This window comes from Anabrus simplex, chromosome 14 (genome assembly GCF_040414725.1).
Source record: "Anabrus simplex isolate iqAnaSimp1 chromosome 14, ASM4041472v1, whole genome shotgun sequence".
NCBI lineage: Eukaryota > Metazoa > Arthropoda > Insecta > Orthoptera > Tettigoniidae > Anabrus > Anabrus simplex.
This window is the reverse complement of record NC_090278.1, coordinates 86,944,069-86,966,323: the sequence shown is the minus strand read 5'-3', so window position 1 is coordinate 86,966,323 and position 22,255 is coordinate 86,944,069. Positions and strand designations below refer to the sequence as shown.

Genomic DNA, 22,255 nt, shown 5'->3' with positions numbered 1-22,255 from the left:
CAATATCGTCTGCAAATATCATGTTCATTTCTCTTCCTCCAAATGCTGCTTTTGCTGTTCTCATGATGTCATCCATTACTATTGTAAACAGGATTGGTGATAGAACACTTCCCTGTCTCAGCCCACTAGTTATTTTGAACCAACTTGTCCTGCCAACTTGTGTTTGCACGCAACTACAACATTCCTTATACAATGCCATGATCATTTTTATTAATCCCTGTCCAATTTCTTTTTGCACCCGACTGTCCCAAACTTTCGTCCTAGGGACACTGTCATATGCCTTTTCAATATCAATAAATATCACCATATCATTCCCGTACTCCCAATGCTTTTCCATTAGTTGTCTCATAATGAAAATGGTTTCTATTGTTGACCTTCCACTTCTGAAACCAAACTGATTTTCCTGTATCTGCTTCTCAACCCTCAACCTTATTCTACTTTCCAGTATCCTTTCCAGTATCCTTTCCATTATCTTAGCAACATGGGATATTAGAGTAATTCCCCTGTAGTTCTTCAAAACTTTATCACCTTTCTTGAAAATTGGGATGATTCCTTTTTGCCAATCCTCAGGGACCTCCTTATTCTCCCAGACATTCCTGAGAACCTGATATGTCCACTGCAGGCCTACAGCTCCAGCTGCCTTTATCATCTCCACTGAAATTTCATCTATTCCAGCAGTTTTTCCATTCTTCATCTTTCTTACTGCCATTTCAATTTCATTCATTGTAATTTCTTTATCCATTTCTTCGTCAACTAATTGCCTTTCCTGGTCGTCCATTGAATGACTGTCATCCGTTCTTATGTTCAGCAGCTTGTGAAAATACTCTCTCCATCTATTTCTTATTTCTTCTGGCTTTGTTAAAATTATGCCACCTTCATCCTTCACAAATCTGGTGTTTACTTGATCTCTCTCTTTGTTTCTTAAGATACCATACAGTAATTTCTTGCTGCCCTGCGTATCATCTCTCAATGTCTGTGTAAATAAGGCCCGGCTTTTCCTCTTTTCTTCCTCCACTACTTTCTTGGCCAAATTCTTTGCCTCCACATATTTTCTCCTACTTTCTTCAGTCTTAGATGCTTTCCATGCCATTTTCTTTTCCTTCACTTTAATCTTTACCCTATCATTCCACCAGTGTGTTTCTTTGTGTTTCACATTTCCTGATGTTCTACCACGCACCTTATCTGCACATCCAACCAGTGCTTCCTTAAATCTTTTCCATTCCTCTTCAACATTCCCCACTTCTGTCCTGGGTACCAAGGGTATTATTTCCCTTTGGAATTCTTCTTGTATGCTTTTCTCCTTCAACTTCCATACTTCAATTCTTTTCTCTCTTCTTAATTGGGGTTTTTCAATATTTCCAACTTTCAATTTTCCTATCACAACTCTATGATCTCCACCAAAGGCTTCTTCAGGCATGGCTGTTACATTTACAAGGTTCTTCCGGTGGTCTTTCTCTATGATTATATAATCAATCATGGTCTTTGTTCGTCTGTCTCCCCAGCCATACCTTGTAATCTTCTGACTGTTCTTTCTAAACCAGGTGTTTCCAACAATCATTTGATTCCTCATGCAAAAATCCACCAACAACTCGCCTTCTGGATTTACATTTCCATATCCAAAGGGCCCTACAACATCTTCCTTTTCTTGTCTTTCCATTCCAACTTGTGCATTTAGATCTCCCATCAATAGTACTTCCTTATCTTCTGTCTCTCCACTTCCTCTAAGAAGTCCTCTAGATGTTCATCTATGCAACCAGTTTGTGGGGCATACAACTGAAATACATCTTTCACGCCATTTTCAAACTGGAGTATCATCATCATCATCATCCTATCACTGACGTACTTTGTATATTCCAGATATTCTTGGATTTCTCTTCTAAGTATGATGGCCACTCCATTTTTTGCTTCAGGTCCTCCGCTGTAATACAGCCTGTATCCTTCTCTCAGAGGAATCTCCCCCTGTACCCCTCTTCTTGGTCTCACACAGTCCAAGTATGGCTATATCTTTTTCTGTCATGAAGTCAACCAGTTCTTCTGTCTTTCCCGTCAGTGTCAGTACATTAACTGTTGCAATTTTGATGTAGTTTGGTGCTGGTTGCCCATTTTTCACAGTTCCCCCAACACCTGAAGAGCTGCGCGTCGCTTTTAACAGGGGACGCCCTAACCTTTTCCGAGGCACCCTATCTGCTTTGTCCATATAGGCTATTGTTACGATGGGCTCGCCACACCCAAAGGCATTTTATACCTACTGCCAGGTTCAAAATTAGACCCCTCCTAACATGGAGACAGACGCCTTTCGTAGCCGCTCCTCTGGAGTACAGGCGCTACGGGTATGCCCCTTCCGCCGTACCGAAGTCCACCTTCTCCGCCGTAGATGCCGTTGAGGTCTTCACTCGTAACCCTGAGCTGGGACCCATACCAGATGTTACACACCGGGTCAGTGTGCTCTGGGACTCACATAGGCAGGGGCGCCACTCCCTGGGTAGGGCTGCCTCCGAAGAGGGTCCCTACCTGCTACCTGTGTGTTCTACCTATCAATACTTAATTATTATAAATGGATTTACATTCATTTTTATTCTTCACATGTAAATCCATTTATAATAAGTATTGATAGGTGGACAACATTTCTTGTGTGTACATATAGTCACTATATTTTTGTTGGTCTACAAAGAAGAAACGTTACAGTTTCTCCCCAAATACCACTGAAGGTAGTGATTTATAATTATTTTTGAAATGTTCTGTTGGATTCTGTGTTCTCGTCCATACAGTGAATAGACCCTGCTTGCTGATACAGCATCTATGTTGCAGTTTTCTTCTAACTCGCATGTTGGCATTATTTCTTGGAATTGGTGAGGAGTTAAACTTGCCTCCAACTTTCATATTATTCGCATGAAAGTCACTATTTGTACATCTTGGGATGTGATTAATACATTTCTTGAATATAAGTGAATAATCCAATGAGAATGGTGATGGGAATATTCACACCCCTACTTCTCGTAGATGTAGAACCATATCAGATTTGTAACCGTACGTATGTACGATCCCCGAGTTTTTAGGTTAGGAAATTTTCGTATATAGTTTGTTAGGTTAAAATCATGTAATTTTGTTTATTTACCATGTAAAAACGTAATATTATAAGAAGAATGTATAGTTAGGGAATATTGCATATGTTCATCATTATATTTTGTATAAATTTCCGTTTGGGTAAGAGTCTGTAAATATGGCCTAGCCGTAAGGATTGTGCAACCGGGAAAACTGCGACTATATCGGGAAGGACGGTTGAAGTCAGTTGGATGTGTTGCAACAGGTGGCTTGAAAACACGGGGTACGGCAGGTTGTATCGGTTGAAGAATTGGAGTGAATCAATGTGGACATACATGAGTGGACGGTCTATGTCACATCATATACTCGATAGCCAATGCGAGGGCTTTGTTTTGAGCGAGGTTTGTGTTGACAGAGTGACGCGGGAAGAAGTGCCGGTGTGAGCGTTGCTACCACTAAACTTTTCAGGACGCGATTACCACGTGTAGCAAGCACGTATAAGTGGGTACGCGTGTGCGGCGAGTCATTCTGATTCTGATTCTCATTGTGTTTCTGACTCTGATGCTGATACTGTGTGTTTCTCATTTGTACTGGTCTGCGGGAGCGACGTATTTGCGCAGTTTGCTATACGATCTGCTATTGTACGTGAGTATCTGTTACGGAGTGATCATGGTATAATCTCAACGACTTACCGGCTTTGCAGTGGACTTTCTGTAAAAGAAAGTGTTTGTTTGGAACTTGTCACCCGAGTATGCAGCTTCAGTTGGTGGAGAATTTTGCTGTTTGCTTGCCTCCGGACATGTAACGCTTTCTGTCCAGCCAGCAATTGTAAAGAATTCAAGACGACGAAGAAGTGTAAATAAGGTTAGGGATGCTGTTAGTAAAGAAGGTTGCATCCATGTGTAGAGAAATAGTCGTCGTACTTTTCTCTACCAGATTAGGATTCACGGTAACAGTGGAGTGCAGTGGGGCCCTTACCTGGAGGTATATTAGTTCTTATTCGATGTTCGATTTTTATTGGTGAGTTTAATGATGTGTAATTTGCCTTTGTAGACGGCAAACGAGTAAATCTCGTGAAGAGATGATTTTGTTGGGTAGTATTGTGTATATTAGCTCTATGTAAACAGCAAGCACTAAGTGGGTTGCATAAGTGTTTATTTTGTTGGTGTTTGTCACATATTAGTTCTTATTCTGGGAGTAAAGTCATAGAATCAAACTTTAAGTGAGTCTTTAGTCAGTGGAGTAAGGCTGAACCTGGCATGTTACCCAAATTTAATTTCAGGGGTTATATAGCAACAGGTAAGGTTACAAAGCAAGTCTGGAGCCTCGTCAGCCTGATGACCGTCGCCTTGGGAGAGGGAGTGGCTCGTTGCTCTACATAATTAAATATTCCTGCAATTGTTTTGCAGGTGGCGCCCATTATCCTTGTTATTTACACTTAGTTGAGTCAACGTTTATCTGTTCAGTATTTCAATAAATTGCAAAAGTTACAGATTACATAGGTGAAGACAAAATTAACAAGTTGTTGGTCTATAAGCGAATACCTAAATACCTACTAAAACTCTCCAGCAAAATGTTTTAATAAAATTATCCCGTGTAAAATGATAAGCCAGGACTTGAATAGATTACTGTAAAATATTTCTTCCACACTATACGAAATTGTCCATTTAACCAATAGTAAAACGCAGATTGCTGCTGCTTCATATGCTCTTTACTTTACAGATTGTGCACTTATATACTGAGGAAATCACTCTTATGGAAGGGTACTGTTATGTTGAGTGTGAAATGGGTTCAGCATTTGAATGCTACTGATATGTGGCCTGCAGGTGGAACAGCTTCTCTAATATCTGAGAAATTATTTCCCATTCTTCTGCAGGGAACGAGATTTAAGAGCAGAAAGGAAAACAAGTCTTTCACCTATCTGATCAATTTGTGAAACTGTTTTGATAGCCACACGGTTGGAGAGTCTGAACGATCTAATTTTAGGCAATATATGGCCAACAAACCATTAAAATATGGCATCATAATCAATGTCCTGATAGAAGTCACGTCATTTTAACTGTGGTTCTTGACCCATACAGTAGAACTCCTTAAGAAATCTCAGCGCAGTTTACCTCTTCCTAAAATCAGGGTTTTCCTTAAGTGTGCCTACTGGGCGGCTGGTCTATCACACAATACTAGGAGCCGCACTGGCAGACAGGTTAGCAACTCTAAATCGACAGGACGTACCTATCACCTTAATGATAACAAGTAAGTTCCCATTTAAATGGGGTCAATTAGGAAATTCACACACACTTGTGATATAGTATTAAATTCTACTTTTTTCTTTAGTTTCCACTACAGTACCTGTATTAATTAGTCGGTCATGCACGACGTTCTATACCTCGCAAATTTGCGTAACATAACTTACTACCTACATTTGTAAACAGATTAATCAGCATCTTTCAACTAGAGCCCGTATTTGACTCCTGCACACATTCTACATCCTGTCTGTTATGTTTAAAGCAATATGGATTATTGTGTTTTCACAATTCACCTTGTGAGCACTCTATTTTAACTTACATTTTGGAAATACCACGTCACATAAGCTGCATTTTAATTTTCGTCTTTCTGTAAGATTGGTGTTCACCTCGGTACTGTTTTTAATGAAAAAAAATTTACTATTGATTTTAAGATGATTCAATAATGGTTTCAAACAAGGTTGTGAATTGACGTTGTGATAATTTTACTTGTTTATGTTATCACGTTTTTTAGAAGTGTTTTAATGTTGTTTTTAAGATGTAATGTAATTTGAATTTTAGGCTACCATAAATTTAATTTTGACTATAGTCTATTATTTTTACGACTGTTCAGGAACATCATTTTAAGATTTAAAAATTGAGACTGAAGATGCTCTTTATATGAGCGAAACATGTCCCTTAGAAGGATTAATTGTATGGAAGTGTAAACACCAATAAAGATGATTTGTATTGAATAGGTGGACAAGACATACTTATTATAATTGTTGTACTTACCCCTTGGTCGAGTAGCTGGTCTTCTTTCTCCAGTTCTTCCCAGCCCAAAATTTTCAAAATTTTTGTAACGCTACTCTTTTGTCGGAAATCACCCAGAACAAATCGAGCTGCTTTTCTTTGGATTTTTTCCAGTTCTTGAATCAGGTAATCTTGGTGAGGGTCCCATACACTGGAACCATACTCTAGTTGGGGTCTTACCAGAGATTTGTATGCCCCTTAACATCCTTGCTACAACCCCTAAACTCCCTCATAACCATGTGGAGAGGTCTGTACCCTTTATTTACAATCCCATTTATCTGGTTACCCCTATGAAGATCTTTCCTTATATTAACACCTACATACTTACAATGATCCCCGAAAGGAACTTTCACCCCATCAACGCAGTAATTAAAACTGACAGCACTTTTCCTATTTGTGAAACTCACAACTTGACTTTTAACCCCGTTTATCATCATATGCTTGCTGGCCATCTCGCAACATTTTCAAGGTCATGTTGCAGTTGCTCACAATCTTGTAACATATTTATTACTCTATACAGAATAACATCATCCACAAAAACCGTACCTCTGATTTCACTCCTTTACTAATCATTTACATATATAAGAAAACATAAAAATACTGCCTTGAGGAATTCCCATCTTAATTATTACAGGGTCAGATAAAGCTTTGCCTACTGTAATTCTCTGAGATCTATTTGTTAGAAATATAGCAACCCATTCAGTCACTCTTTTGTCTAGTCCAGTTGCAGTCATTTTTGCCAGTAGTCTCCCATGATCCACCCTATCAAATGCTTTGGACAAGTCAATCATGATGCAGTCCATTTGACCTCTTGAATCCAGGATATCTGCTATATCTTGCTGGAATCCTAAAAGTTGAGCTTCAGTGGAATAACCTTTCCTAGAACTGACCTGCCTTCAATCGAACCAGTTATTAATTTTGCAAACATGTCTAATATAATCAGAAAGAATGCCTTCCCAAAGCTTAGATACAATGCATGTCAAACTCAACTGGCCTGTAATTTTCAGATTTATGTCTAGCACCCTTTCCAACAATAATCAAATAAGTACTTTAGATATGATATTATATCCGAACCCATTATCTTCAGTATATCACCAGAATTCTTATCAATTCCAGCTGCTTTTCTAGTTTTCAACTTTTGTATCTTATTGTAAATACCTGTTTCTGCTTTAAAATACCTATACATGCCCTTCCATTTTTTCACTAAAATTTGTATCACTGCCAATTTTGCTTGCCATCATGTTATCCTTAGCTGCCTTCTTTGCTAGATTCAATTCCCTAGTAAGTTCAATTTCTCCTTACTTCCACAGCCATTTGCAGTCTGCACCTCCTTAGTCTATTTCTCTATTATAATAAGGTGGGTCTTTACCATTCGTTAGCACCTTTAAAGGTACAGACCTGTTTTCACATTCGTCAACAATTGCATTACACACTTCCCAGGGTCTGTTTACATTTTTATTTACAGTTTTTCACCGATCATAGTTACTTTTTAGAAACTGCCTCATTCCTGCTTTATCAGCCATATGGTACTGCCTAATCCTACTTTTAAGATTTTCCTTTCTATCAAATTTATTTTTAATTACTACAAAAACGGCTTCACGATCACTAATACCATCTATTACTTCGGTTTCTCTATAGAGCTCATCTGGTTTTGCCACCACCACATCCAGGATATTTTTCTCTAGTTCCATCACTTTCTTGCGACTTATTTGTCATTTGTTGGTCATGCTCCTATCGTTTGCATTTCCTTCCCAGTTGACAACGGGTAAATTCAGGTCTCCCGCTACAATCACATTAATTTCCATGTTTCCCACATAGCTGATTATCTTATCAAATAATTCTGAATCCGTGTCAGTGCTACCTTTTCCCGGTTTATACAGGCCACAAAGATATCAAGTTGCTTATTATCTTTGTAAATGAGCCTTACACCTAGAATTTCATGCGAGTCATCTTTTACTTTTTCGTAGCTTACAAATTCTTTTCACCAGAATGAATACTCCCCCTCCCACCATTCCTAACCTATCTCTACGATACACACTCCAGTTCTGTGAGATAATTTCAGCATCCATTATATCATTTCACAGCCATGATTAATCTCCTATTACAATATCTGGTAAGTTTATATATCTATTAAATGTAATTTTATTCCTTTCTTTACAATACTTCTACAGTTCAACACTAACATTTTTGTCATCACTACTTCATTTCCAGTTCCCTGTTCTCTTATCACTGCTCCCTAGGCAACCCTGTTTCCCTGAATGCACCTCCCTGTTACCCTTCCAAACAAATTTCCTAACATACCTACCACTGCAGTTTAAGTGGAGGCCATCTGAGCGAAGATCCCTATCTTCTACCCACCCATTTGGATCTAGAAATTTCACTCTGTTTCCCTCATACCCACTCCGTAGTCTCATTTAAATCACCGATCACCCTCCAGTCAATACCCCTTCTACACAGTATTCCACTGATAACAATCTCCGCTTCCTTAAACTGCACCCGTGCTGCATTTACCAGATCCCACAAATCTTCAACTATGTTGGTACTTATATCAGCTTTCATTGCGTTGTTGGTACCAACATGAAACACTACCACCTTCTCCTTCCCCTCCTCTCTCTTCTACTTTCCTCAACATCTGCCTCAACCTTATTCCTGGATAACACTCTACCCTGGTTCCCTTTCCTTCACACACTTTCCTCACATCTAACGATGGAATCCCCCATGACCAGAGCCTCAACCCTCCCCTCGTCATTTGTTCCCCTTCCCTCCAGGTCAACCCTATCTTTCCTTTAAGTTCAGTTCTCTTAATGCAAATTAAAGATATATGTGGATATTACGGTGATAACCTGTATTTAGGAATAGATTCCGCAGACCTGTTGCGGACGAAAGATTAGATACCCAACACAGAGCGGCTTCCGCAGCTCAGCTCAGACGATGTCACAGAGGTTAGAAATTCATTGCAGCGTGTCTCGAACGTTGTCACAGCGGCTTGTGCAAAGCTGCCAACTTAGGAACTAGTTACAAAACTAGGCTATGTTAAAATATTGATCTGGCTTGGTTATGTCCAGCTTGTAACAAGAATACTGTGCAGAGGGCAACAAAGTGGTCAAAAGGCCTCGAGCATCCCACACTCTCCACAAGGTACGATGCAATTAATCACCCTGTTATTGATTAAAACATATCTGGCACACTGCGTGATTTTCTCCTTTTTTCACTGAAGTTGGCAGCCCTAGCCAGCATATACCAACGCAGAAAATGGTGGCATATTTGAGATTTACACTGTCTAAGTTTTAATTCTTGTAAATAAGAGTACTTCTAGGGGTCGGTTTGTGGGCCGAGAAGTGTTGGCACCAGGAGGCTCGTGAGATTGCGTGTGAATAACCTGCGCACAACACTCCAGCGTACAAGATCCTTATTCAAGACTAGCAACTCGGAATTGCACGTACATTCTCGCGTAACAGGTTGCCGCTATGGGCGCTATTATATGCTGAGAGTATTGAGCAGTCCCTCTATATTCAAGACTTTAGCATATATTTTTCTTACGTACGATCAATCAATGCAGGAAAATTGTGACGGAGAACAATTTTTTCAAGGATCAATGTGATAAAACCATAGATGCAGGGGAAATTTGATTGGTTTATATGGAACATTTTTGGGTCGAATAAATTCAACGATGAATACGGGAAAGCAAAATTTCCAGGAACAATGCATCGAAGTTCTACTGTATTTGACCTGTATTAGTATTGTTTATAATCCCCCCCCCCTCTTGCTGTCCTGTTTCATTATGTCTCAAGGCTGTTAGGCATGCGCGTGGTGTTAAAAAATTTCTACTTAAGGATCTTCCGGATATCTCTTTTTAAAAGTTGGCAGGTATGTTCCCCTTTCAGCAGCAGTCTTCCTTTCCACATCCTTCAGCTGCACCTTAGACACTCACCCTCTCCTTCTCCCCTCCTTTCCCCTTTTTACCCATCCCTCTACCCTCCTCTCCTTATCTACTCATCTCCCTTCCTCTCCTTAACTACTCCTTTATTTATATTACCTAGTTCCTACGAGGAGTCTGTGCTTGTTCCCTATCCACTCCTTTGTTTACATAGCCTATCTGCTTCCTCCAGCAAGTCAGGGCTTGTTCTACATCAGACATTAGAGGTGAGTCTCATAAATATTTTTTCTCCTGTTTAATTTCCTTTCTCTATGTTTAATTATTCCTAATTCTGGCTATCACTTCCAGATTTACTTCTTTGCCTGGGGTCCTAAGTCAACTTAAAGACATCATATTATGACGAGTCCTAACCATACTTTTTTTTAAATTATATGTATTATCTTTGTCTGGTATACATGTATTTTTGTTCGCATGTAATCTGTTTAATATTTATTTGGTTGAAGTTGGTCATTAAGTGGCTGAAACTAGTCCCAAGACTGATGTAATATCATTTACTTGATATATTGTATTGAAAAGGTGGAACCTCTTGCCAATTTATTTCTTATATATAGTAGACAAGACCTAAGAAATAAGTCAGCTCGAAGCATTAAGCAGTTGAAGATTTTGTAATTGCTGAAACGAATTAATAAGATAATTAATTCTAAGAAATAATTTTATAATAATTTAGAGACGTTCTAATTGGTTAATATGACCTATTTCAACCATTTTATCCAGGTTGAGTAGCTCGAACGATAGAGCACTTGGCAGGTTCAATCCTGGGTCAGTCCGATGGTATTTGAAGGTGCTCAAATAAGTCACCCTTGTGTCAGTAGATTTACTGGCACGTAAAAACTTCCGCGGGACGCTTTCGAAACCGAAAAAGTAGTAAGTGGGATGTGAAAACAATAAGATTCATTATTATTTAGTTAGCCTCCATGACTTACGCAGCCTCTCACTGCTGGGTTCCGTTGTTCGAATCCCGGTCACTCCATGTGAGATTTGCGTTGGACAAAGTGGAGACGTGACAGGTTTTTTCCGGGTATTCCGGTTTTCCCCGTCATCGTTCATTCCAGCAACACTCAAATTTCATTTCATCTGTCGGCCGTTAATCATTCTGCCAGAGGAGTGTGGCAGGCTTTGGATGCTGGCACAATGCCTAGCCTCACTGCTAGATGGGGGCTTCATTCATTCCATTCCTCACCTAGTGGAATGACTGGAAGCAGGCTGAGGATTTTCATTTTCAGTATTATTCAATAATTTTAGGTGAAAGACAACAGCTTAAGACCTTAGATATTTTGATGGAGTGGCACTGGCACCTTGGAAGTAATCCTGAGAACAAAAAGATTTAGAATTAGGGAAGCATCCATAACACGGTGTGTGGTGGTGTACCCTGAATCGCAGAGTGACCCATAATTTTGACACTAAAGCACCACCAGTTTGACTTCCTGAACACGAAATAATGAATCGCTTCCGAATTTAAAATACTTGTATCTGTCTTAGGATCTAAAATGTCTTGAAACTTGTACGCTGAAGGGAAATTAGTTCAGTAGTACTGGATGTAGCCTGTGATACTGCAGTCATACCAATGTTGTTTTATGTAAGCCTCCGGCCGAGGCGGTAAAGGCATGCTCGGTTCGCCCGGACGGACGTGAGTTCAAATCCCCGTCAGGAAGTCGTAAAATTTAAGAAACTAAATTTCCACTTCCGGAGGAGCATATGGCCCTGAGATTCACTCAGCCTACACCAAAATGAGTACCAGGTTAATTATTGGGGGAAAGGCGGCCGGGCGTAGAGCTACCCACTCTACCCATAATGTGCCGCGGTTAACAATGGCATACCTGCCAACTTTTACGGTTTATCCGTAAAATATACGGAAATTGCAGCATTTTACGGTTTTACGGATGGACGGTGTCATTTTACGACTTCGTGGACAAAAATTTGAAATAACATTCGATAATCGCTCCACTTCCGTACAATCGATTGTTTGCGTGGGTCGAAGCACGCTCGGTCGTGGTCGAAGGCAAGTCCATGATATTCGATAACTCATTGTTTGACATGATTGGTTTTTTTTTTTTTTTTTGCCGTGTGTTGTTTGTGTCGTTATTGGAATTGAATTTAAAGCCAGGATAACAGTTCTTCCGTGTGAATCTTAGGTGTCAACAGGCTCTGCTCCGCAAATTCTTTGTTCCGCTTCGTTCGCTTGTTGTGATTTAACCTATATTCTTCGACCACACGAGTGGTGTTCTTTGGTTACGAACAGTACTTCCAGACATATAAAGAATCGTATTCTGTTGATTTTTAGTGCATACTGAAATGAAGGGAGAAAAAATTGCCTTTTGCACAGTATGTGTGATATTAATATTGCACATGGTGGAGGCAACAATTTAGGTGATGGGGTGTTATTGGCGTTCAGACTTCCAACATAGTGAATGATCTCCTGGATACAGATAAATCACTTTTCTTTTCATCAGTGAGAAACTACTTTTGTAGTGCCTGTGACTACATCATCAACAAGTTTCCACTCAAGGTTGATGTGTTAAAGCATGCTCAAGTTGCTAGGTTAGACAAAAATTAAAATGCAGTTTTCTTCCACTCGTTTTATTCTTGGAAATGTTTCCTATCATGTTATGCAAGGAAGAGAATGAAACTACAGATGAGGTGGTGAAAGAGTTCAGGTTGATGACACTTTGGTTGCAAATCACGATGCTGCAAGCGATTCCAGTTGGGCACAAATATCAAGAATCCGTGGAGCCAAATTTCTAGAGTAATGCTGTCTATTTTCACCATACCCCATAGCAATGCAGAATGTAAACCTGATTTTGGCCTTGTGAAGAAAAAAGAACAGAGTTCAGATCATCCATGTCCAATGAATCTCTGGAGTCTATATCTATTTTAAAGACCAGGAGTTCTGGTCCTTGTTATGAGAAAACATTTTCAAGACTTTTTGCAGGAAGCTAAAAAGGCCACAACTATGACTTTTAAGTCGAACTAGCATTTGATTTGCAGTGTGTGTATTATTTCTTGCCTGTGTTACGTTAAACGAGTTTTATTGTGTAAAGCCTTTTTCAGTTATCGCATATGTGCTTAATTTATCAAGGAAATCCTGTTTTGTATGCTCCAAACTAATATTTACCACGCCTGCTGCTGTTTAACATGGATTTCTTCTTGTTATATTAATCTACAAATCATTGGCCTATGGTGTAAGTAGATATGATTTATTTTAAGTATCCTGTTTAAAGCATGAATTCTTGTATTTTGTAGCCCAGAAGTATTATTTTCGTCAAGCCGGGATTCGTCGAAAATCGTTAGATTTTTTGTCGCGCGTGAGTTTTACTGATAGCCCTTTTCAAAAGTTGGCAGGTATGCAATGGTGGAAGCCTGTATCTTCCACTTCTCCAAGGGCCTTCATGGCCTGTACGGAGGTGACTTTGCTTAACCTAATATATATATATATATTGCACATGTTTTCAAAAAGGCTATTTGCACTTAGAATTCAATCTTAACAAAAGCGCTAAAAGGAAAGGTTGCTACGTTTAGTCTTTCCCCTTCGGTCAACTTGCTTCCTTCCAGATAATTTTCCGCCCTTTTCGTTTAATTCTGCTTTCATATCCGCAATCATCATGGCACCTATATTATTTGTCATCTCTTTCGAACCATTACACAGTGGATAATTTCTAGCATCCAACCGGCCAAAAATATTTTCAACCCTTGTCTTCGGTGTGCGAGTTGTGTTTATAAGACTCTTGGGTACAGTAATTAAGTGTTGAAAAGCCGTGCTGTCTGATTATCTAATCTCACTGAAGGCCTAAAATGGCTCTCCATTAGGTCATCATATTCTGACGAGGCGAGCGCGCAGTTATTATGTGAGGGCTCAGTGAAGACGTCAGAACTAAATATTTCTTTAGCTTGCAATGTGATTATATTAGATGAAGGTATGTATTTTAAATAGTATGTAGCATTTTCTGAAAATTGCTATATTGTTGTGCGGAATATGCACTTAAAATTCAGGTACACGTCCAAGCGCTATCTAATTGTACTAATTTGAGCTGACTTTCAAAATGGATTGCCTTTGATTCCTGCAGTGAAAGTCTTTTGGATGAGTTAATGAATAAAAAACTGAGTTTTTGCTGCGACCAGGCTTGACCATGAGAGTAATTTTTTTCAGAAGCCATGTGCTCTGTAACCCGGAGGTCGGTTTTCGATCTGTTGAGGAACAGCAGGGAATATAAGCGGAGCGATGATATTGCGAATGTTGTAATTTAACATTTAGGCTTTGAGGATTGTTCTGAGGATATATCCGAATCAATAAGGAAATCTGTCAGTATTTTGTGTGCTAAAATTCGATCACGCTGGGCAAAATATAGTAGAAAAAAGGGACAAAATGCCAAAGTATAATGAAAGTTAGTTCGAGCAGAGAATGAGCTTCACAGAAGGACGTGCATCACAACGTCGGGATGGGCCTGCCAGTACTATAGCTCATTCAATGTTAAGAAAACAGTATTCTTATGACAACAGGGTTGTCGAACGGCTCCGCTCAATGCAATCCCAGGACGGCGGCATATAAATGTGTGAAATTGAGTATGTAAGTTCAAGACAAAAGGATGAAGAAACTAAGCTACAAATTACTTTTATGAATTGGAGGACGTGGGGTTTACACTGGCCACTTTTTGTTTGTACAGAATAAGAGGTAAACTACGGCACATAAGAAACCTCAGCACTGAAAAAGCAAATAGCGAGAAAAAATAGACAAATAATTTTATGGGCTCGAGGGGCGGGGATGTATTTAATTGCATTTAATAAATTTATCCAGACAAAAGCTAGAAAAGACGCAATAAATAAATACTGCAGATGACTACAAAAGATCACAGTATTTATGTTAAAGAAATAAATCACACACGTAGGCTTATCACATAACTCTCACTCAACACAATATATTTACGCACTGATTTAAAGCCTAAAATGCGCAATAAATCCAAAGCAAAGTGCTGGCAATACCAATGATGGAAACCGCTAGAAGTTTCTTCAGAGAGGCTTCCACTTCTGCAGATATTACTGGAGTAGATATAAATTTAATAAACCATCCACGTGCCATCGCTGAAACTCTTTCGTGTGGGTATGCCATTGATAAAGTGACATTTGGCATGTACGCAAACGATCTATACAATTGTACTTACAAAAATACAAATCGTACTACATGCCTGTAACTTTGCACAAACTGTTCTGTTCATGGAGAGGTCATTAGGCACTGTATTATACCTATTGGCAACTCTACGAGGAAGCCCAGGAGACTAGGAACTCAATTTTCATAACTGAAATGGAAAACCTTAACCATGATGTAGATGTCCAATAACGGACCATTTATATTGGTATTATAAATTTACTCATTCGGGACAATTATTTTAGGTTCCCTATGGGAATCAACATCTACATCATTTGATGGCCAGGCAGGCATCAATTTTTGAAAATGAGACATAGCTCTCATAGTGCATTGGCACTGCTGGTGGCTTCAAGTAGCCTATGCAGTGGCCTCCACGGTATGCACTAGCCTTGCGTCTTGGGTGCTGTGCTAAGTCCCAACTGATGAGCCTAACTTAGCACACGAGGGCGAAACGCAGGCAACCAAGAATGAGTTAGCTGGAAAATTTATAATGTCCAATAACGGACCATTTATATTGGTATTTTAAACCTTAACCACTCGACCACCTCGCCACATTCTCTCCCTTGATTGTACCTCGCATACTAAACCTCTCGTAGCTTTTTTAGACATATTCAAAATAACTTTTTTCGAAAATCTTTGAGAGTTGCGCACTACTACTTTGCCGGTGTGTTTTTGTGATGTAGTACTACCAACCTACAAAGTTTGAGCAAAATTGGTGATGCGGACATCGTGTCTTCCCCTTATTAAATTATCATGAATTTAGAAATATTCTGTATAAGTCTCGTGTAAAGAAAAAATTGAGAAGCAGGAAGCGCATACCATGTGTTACCATTGTGATACCCAAAGAAACCATTATTGTATAAACACGTAATAGTCCATATCCCCCTAATTTCAACAATACCTAGCTGACAAGTTTTGTGTGATACATCCCTTATAGCAGCAATATTTGCATTTTAGTGTATAGCCTTAAGTGACGAGTACTATAAAATGACTAGAATTGTGTGTGAAACAATAGTTAAAAACAAAGAAACTCATTAAAACTCATCTATAAATATGCTAAAATTTTGGTAACTGTCCTTGTATTTTCTTGATTCTTGACTCGTCTTGAGGTCAGTTGATCAAACATATGAGACTCGCTTAAATTTAAACACGGTGTTCCTTGGTGAATAGGCGATACGCATTTAAGTTATTGTAAGGCCGATGGGGACATTTACAACCTGAATTTATGGGGGTCCGATGAAAGGATCAGTCCGTCAGTGATTCAGTAGGGAGTAAATATAAATTAGTAGGTTAGTATCGAAGTTGGATGTGTCCTTCTTCAGAAGTGATGTTTTAGTCGATTCGTGTATGAATTTTCATGCTGAATTCAAATATGAAACCTGTTCACTTCAAAAACAGACTAAAGTACATTAAAACTGAGCTTATAGTTGGACACTGGGATCAAAACACGGCCAAGTCTGCCAGCGGCGGATCAGGGCGGAGTATACTTATAACCTACCTGTGATACAACGCGCGCACTAACAGATATTATGTGGTGGTACTTTTGTTAGTGATGCCATTTCAACTGTTAGCTGTGATATTTTCATGTTTGTGCAAAGGAAATCCTTTTTATCATGGAAAGTGCTGTTTGTGTTGATGCTTGTGATAAATCTTGGTTGTAGAGTGCACAACTTGAACATTTTTCTAACTCTATTTTGTTCCTGCATAGTTGTTTTTCCAAAGTTTGGTTTAAAGTTTCTCCCTGTTTAATTTTGTAATTTTCAGTTTTTAGCATTCAGTAAAGTGACTTGTGAGAAGACTTATTCACAACTTATTCTTTTACTGGTTTACTGGACAAATATTTTTGCATTGAGTATTCTCGAGTAATATAGAATATACGTATTCCGATTTAAATCGAGAATGTTTTGTACATTTTCTTTTCTTTCCCTAATCTCCTTTTAATAGTCAGTTTCTCAAGCTGAATTGGTAAAAGTTTGTTTCAGAAACAGACAGCACGAAAATCAAGATGGAAGGTACTTTGTTTCAAACCGGGCCAGCTCCAAACATTGGTATCAAAACTGGCAAAGTACACTTTTTAAAAGGGTTTTTGATTTGAGTATTAAATGTATCATACGTTAAGAATAAATTTCCGATGTTATTTCTCACCAAGAAACCCCTCAAATGGTTTTTCACCTCTCCTGCAAAAAAAAGAATTGAAATGTGACATGTCTGTCTCTGATACTACCCTACTCAAACGTAAGTAAATGTCCTCAAGTGCTCAGCATCTGGTGTATGTGGCACGAAAAGCTAACGCCAAACGCCAGGTAGCAGTCCATTCCTAAAAATCCCTCCACATTCATCTACATAAACTATGTCTGCAGCACTTTCCATGAGGTGACGAACAAGTGCAAGCTTCAGTAAGATAGCCAATAGATGGTAGATAACATGTGTTTAATTATTGCTGCCTTTGTCATACCCAGTGCCGAGGCAAGGCTGTTCAAAGGTTAAAAGATATGTGGGGCCAATACACAATTTCTAGAGTAATAATTTGAACCTCATTGTTCATACTTCTGCAACAAAATATTTCTCTTCCTTTTGGTTACGCTAATGTTCTAATGGAGTATTTAACGTTTAACATTCAAACATTTGTTGCAGGTAAATTTCACCGACCACACAAAGATTATATTATGTCCGCACATGGGTGCCGTGACTTACATTGACGAAAAGAAGAATTTCCGAACCTATCGCTTTTCTACAATCCGTGAAAATGGTTGCAGTGCTGCATTGGAGGCAAGCTTGAAGTACACGCTGGAACGCTTACCAACCATGGAGGCACGATGCAAGGTTAAATAACTCTGCTGCAAGTCCTGTAAAAATTGCATGCATTCCATTACGGCTTTGCATTGAGCTGTGCTAAATCTCTCAAGGGATGTGGCACAGCTCAAAGCAAGATTGTCCCTTCGAAATGTTTGTTCTATTGCTATGAGTGTGTATTTTAGCCCTGCTGATCACAATTTTAATTTTAATTGGTTTAACACTGCAGGTCAGCTAGAACTTTTAAATATGCGATGTAACTCAGTTTTGCTGACAGTAAGTTTTAACTGATGTTGAAGATCAGATTGTATTTTAAGTAATGTATATGTAATGTGAAGTTAAGAGGAGAGAGATCAGGGGCAAAATTTAGTCCAATGGACTATTAAGCTGTTGGTATTTTGACAAGACATTCCTACAAGTTGATTTTCCCATTCGTAAGATTAACTTGTGATGGGTTCTACTTCAACCATTGTGAGACAATTCAATATGTGGTTCACCATCCTGAATAATAAGAATAAGTTCGGTGTGAAAATGACGTTTCGGGAAATCCTTACCCGGGTTGTAATGTTTGTATGACTGAAGTTACAGCATTTAAAAGATAAATTGTTTCTTTGACACTTCACTCACAGTTAAGTGGCATAATGTATATGTAAAGAATTTAATGTGTAATAGAGCTGTTTTATTTTGACATCTTTTTTTATCCTGTAAGTAAGAATGTTTTTGAACTCTTTCTGCATTTGTAATTTTTTGTGAGGTGATCATTTGAGAGAATTTGATAGCATAATGTTTCTAGTTCTATAAGTGTTGCATCAACTTAGTTTTTATTTATGTACAGTATTGCTAAATTGTAAAATAATTCTCCTTCCGTGTTGTGCTGTTTGTTTTGTATCTCACTTGTACATCGTATCAAAGACTTGAAATATATTTTCCATATAACCAAAAAATGTTTAATGCAAATGTCCATTAGTTTTGCTGGTGGTATGGTCATTGAATAGTCGTGCAGTATTTTCAGGCTATTTTCATTGACAAGACAATTTTTCAATGTTGTAATTTTTTTACCTTTCATTTTTGAAGTTTAAGAGGTGTTTGTTGACACACATTGGCTTCAGCATCCGAACATTAAGGACTCCACTCAGATATACGCAGATACTTATGTAAACGAGGACAGCTGCGACAACCACTTAGCTCAAAATCTTGCTTGGTTTTGTTCACTGCTTATCAAAAGGAAATTAGTTTGAATTCAGTAAAGTTAATCCACATTACTATTGTCCATGTGCCATACAATAGACTCTTGATTAGCCATGGTAAATGGGGATAGAGAAATCCCTGAAAATTGGCAAATGAGGTGAAATAGATACTGATGAAACTATTCCCTTTATTAAAATACCAGGGAGTTAAATGGACCTAAATGACTTTCACATACTGTCCCCATGTGTCAATTTATTTTAAGTGCACAGGATGGAACTCTGAAACCAGATTTTAAATTATCTGAACTTAAATTTGTTTCTTCATACAGGGAACATATCTTTTGGATAAGAGAAACCCTACGGCAGGGAGATTCAGCTACAAGGAAACAAGAGACTGATTAAAAACATGATTTTATTCCAGTAACACATTACATTTAAACTTGCATAAAAGTGTGCAGATGTCTGAAGGACTTTGATGACTCGCTGCATCATCGTTATTTTCACTTAAATTTGGATGAAGAAATTTCCTATATAATAAAAATTCTTGATATTAATTTCTGTATGTATTGTCAACCTGTATAAAATGTTGCCACTTAAATTAAATGGCGTGTCTTATTATATCTGAGGAATGTTTCGACCTGTGTTAATGATATCTTCAGCTTGATGTACAAGAAATAAGACATGCACATAAACTGGTACTTCATGAGAATAAAGCTAATAGGAGAGAAAACATATGACAGTATACAATAAGAATGTAATTTTGTTTAAAATATTTATCATTCTTAAGTCTTGCTATGATTAAAATTAGTGCTGATTTGACTAGAAGTAAGTCCAGAGTTTAAAAAAATTGGTTTTGGATGTACGAGTATCGTTGAAATCAGGTGGACTGTTTTCAAAGGAACATTAAATATAGATTCTAAATGTCAGAACGGAGTGAAATTTATGCTCTGTATTTTTTCAATGAAGATAAAAATGTTATTCAGGTATCTGAAGGGAAGTCAAAATTACAAAGTGTGAAAACGAGAAAAGTTTGAAGAAATGGCGTTATTAAATGAAATTCCAAAAACGTGCTCATTCTCTGCTCATTATCTTTGGTTCCGTAATGTGCAGCTCCTCGTCTTCAACACATTGCCCCTGCCGTCATCTGCCGTTTCCCCTAGTGAACAATCTTAGAGCAGTCCCCAGTCAGTGCTAAGGTCAACATCAATCCGACCTGAACAACTTGCGTACTTATTACATGAACAAATTTTCAATTTCATACCCGTGAGCTGCCGGCTCTGTGATGTAGGGGTGGCGTGCCTATCTCTTGCCCAGAGGCGCCAGGTTCGATTCCAGGCCAGGTCAGGGACTTTTACACGGACCTGAGGGCTGGTTTGAGGTCCACTCAGCCTACACGATTAGAATTGAGGAGCTATCTGGCAGTGAGATAGCGGTCCCGGTCTAGAAAGCCAAGAATAACAGCTGAGAGGATTCGACACCTTGTAATCTGCAGGCCTTCGGGCTGAGCAGTGGTCGCTTGGTAGGCCAAGGCCCTTCAAGGCCTGTAGTGCCATGGGGTTTGTTTTTGTTTGTATACCAGTGAACTGTGTGTACCATTTTGACCACATATCAGCCCTCTAGCTAATCTCAAATTTGACAGTACTGGGAATTGTATCTGCTAACAGGTACATGGACTAATTTTGTCCTTAAATATAAAGGAACCTCAGTTTTCCTGGATTGATATTGTTCCAGTCGTATGGTCCATGGGAAAATCCTGTATCTTCTTCCTGACCTTTTACCCCCTTTGAGATCAGCATGGGCACTATGTGTGGATTTGACTCAGTTTTACAGCTGGATGTCCTTTTTGATGCCAACTGTAAGTGGAAGGATTGCATTCATTATTGCAAGTTTCTGTGGTGGTTGGCACTGACGTGTATTGTGTGTTACGATAAACTCAGTCCCCAAACCAGACAGATATAATCATACAAAGTTAAAAATTCCTTACCCGATCAGAAATCAAACGTGGGGCCTTTTGAACTGAAGCCACAGCCCTGGGATAATCGTGTACAAATTAGGTTAATAACTGTTTTGAATGCTAGTTTTCCTCTCTGTCCTGTTTAAAGTACAATTTTACTTATTGTTAATCCACAGAGAACGTGCATTAAGTACTACTGCACTACGTTCTCAGGTTGTGGTCTGTGGGTTATTGCTTTTAAATGTTAATATAATGTCTGGAGATGGGCTTTTCAAAGTTGAAAAATTTCTGATAATTACTGAAAATCTTATTTTGAAGAATAAAATGGCATTATCAACATGCCTTTTCTGACACTAACTAAAAATTGAAAGAAAATATTTTGGTGATATATATTGGTGATATATTCCTAGCTCCTGTAAATTTATAATGTAGGTAGGACTATAGGTATTTAGATAGTACAGTTATTAAGATTATGGACTGGTCCCATGGTATTACTGTGGTGCATTATAGGAGATTGCACCACAGGATGGTGTGGCGATAGTTCAGCTCATCCCAGCAAGAGACGGTTGCGGACATTGTCCGGTGTGGAGGGTAGTTGAACATGAACAGCGGAATGAGAGATGTAGCAGTTTTAGAAATGGGTAAACATCAAGTTCTGGCTATTACTAGGCAGATCTGTTGGCAAATGTTGAAATTGCCTGTATCACCACAGTGGAAAACACACCAAGGTGAAAAGACTTGTTTGGAATTGGGCATGTGAAGTTCACCCCACAAGGAACAACTGTAACCTAGGACAGCTTCAAGGAGATCCTTCGCTGTCTGTGCGACTCAATTCATAGTGAGCATCCTGAGTTGTGATATAGGAACTGGCTATTGGTACACGACAGTGTCCTTGCACTTTCCTGCGCGATTGTCCGAGAATGACTAGCGAGGCAATAAGTAATCATTTTTACCTGGTCCCTCAGCGTGCAATTTCCTTCTCTTAACACGCCTGAAAGCAAAACTATGACAGCATATATTTCATTCTGCTTAGATCATTATTGCCGTACAGGATCTTCTTGAATATGTTTGAGCAATGTTTCCAACAGCTATACAGTCAGCAGACGTACATTGTGGGTAACAGTGACTATTTTGTGACTCAGTGGGTATAAAGAGTCCACCCCGAAGGATTAA

General features: G+C 38.8%; 1 protein-coding gene across 1 annotated transcript in view; it reads left to right on the top strand.

The window, feature by feature from the left end:
* Positions 1-19,026, top strand: part of polo (Serine/threonine-protein kinase polo) — a 101,758-nt gene extending 82,732 nt beyond the window's left edge. The window contains exon 10 of the mRNA XM_067158491.2: positions 17,783-19,026. Coding sequence (XP_067014592.1) covers positions 17,783-17,980 — 198 coding nt within the window. The 3' untranslated portion in view covers positions 17,981-19,026. The remainder of the gene's footprint in view (positions 1-17,782) is intronic.
* The last annotated feature ends 3,229 nt before the right edge of the window (positions 19,027-22,255 follow it).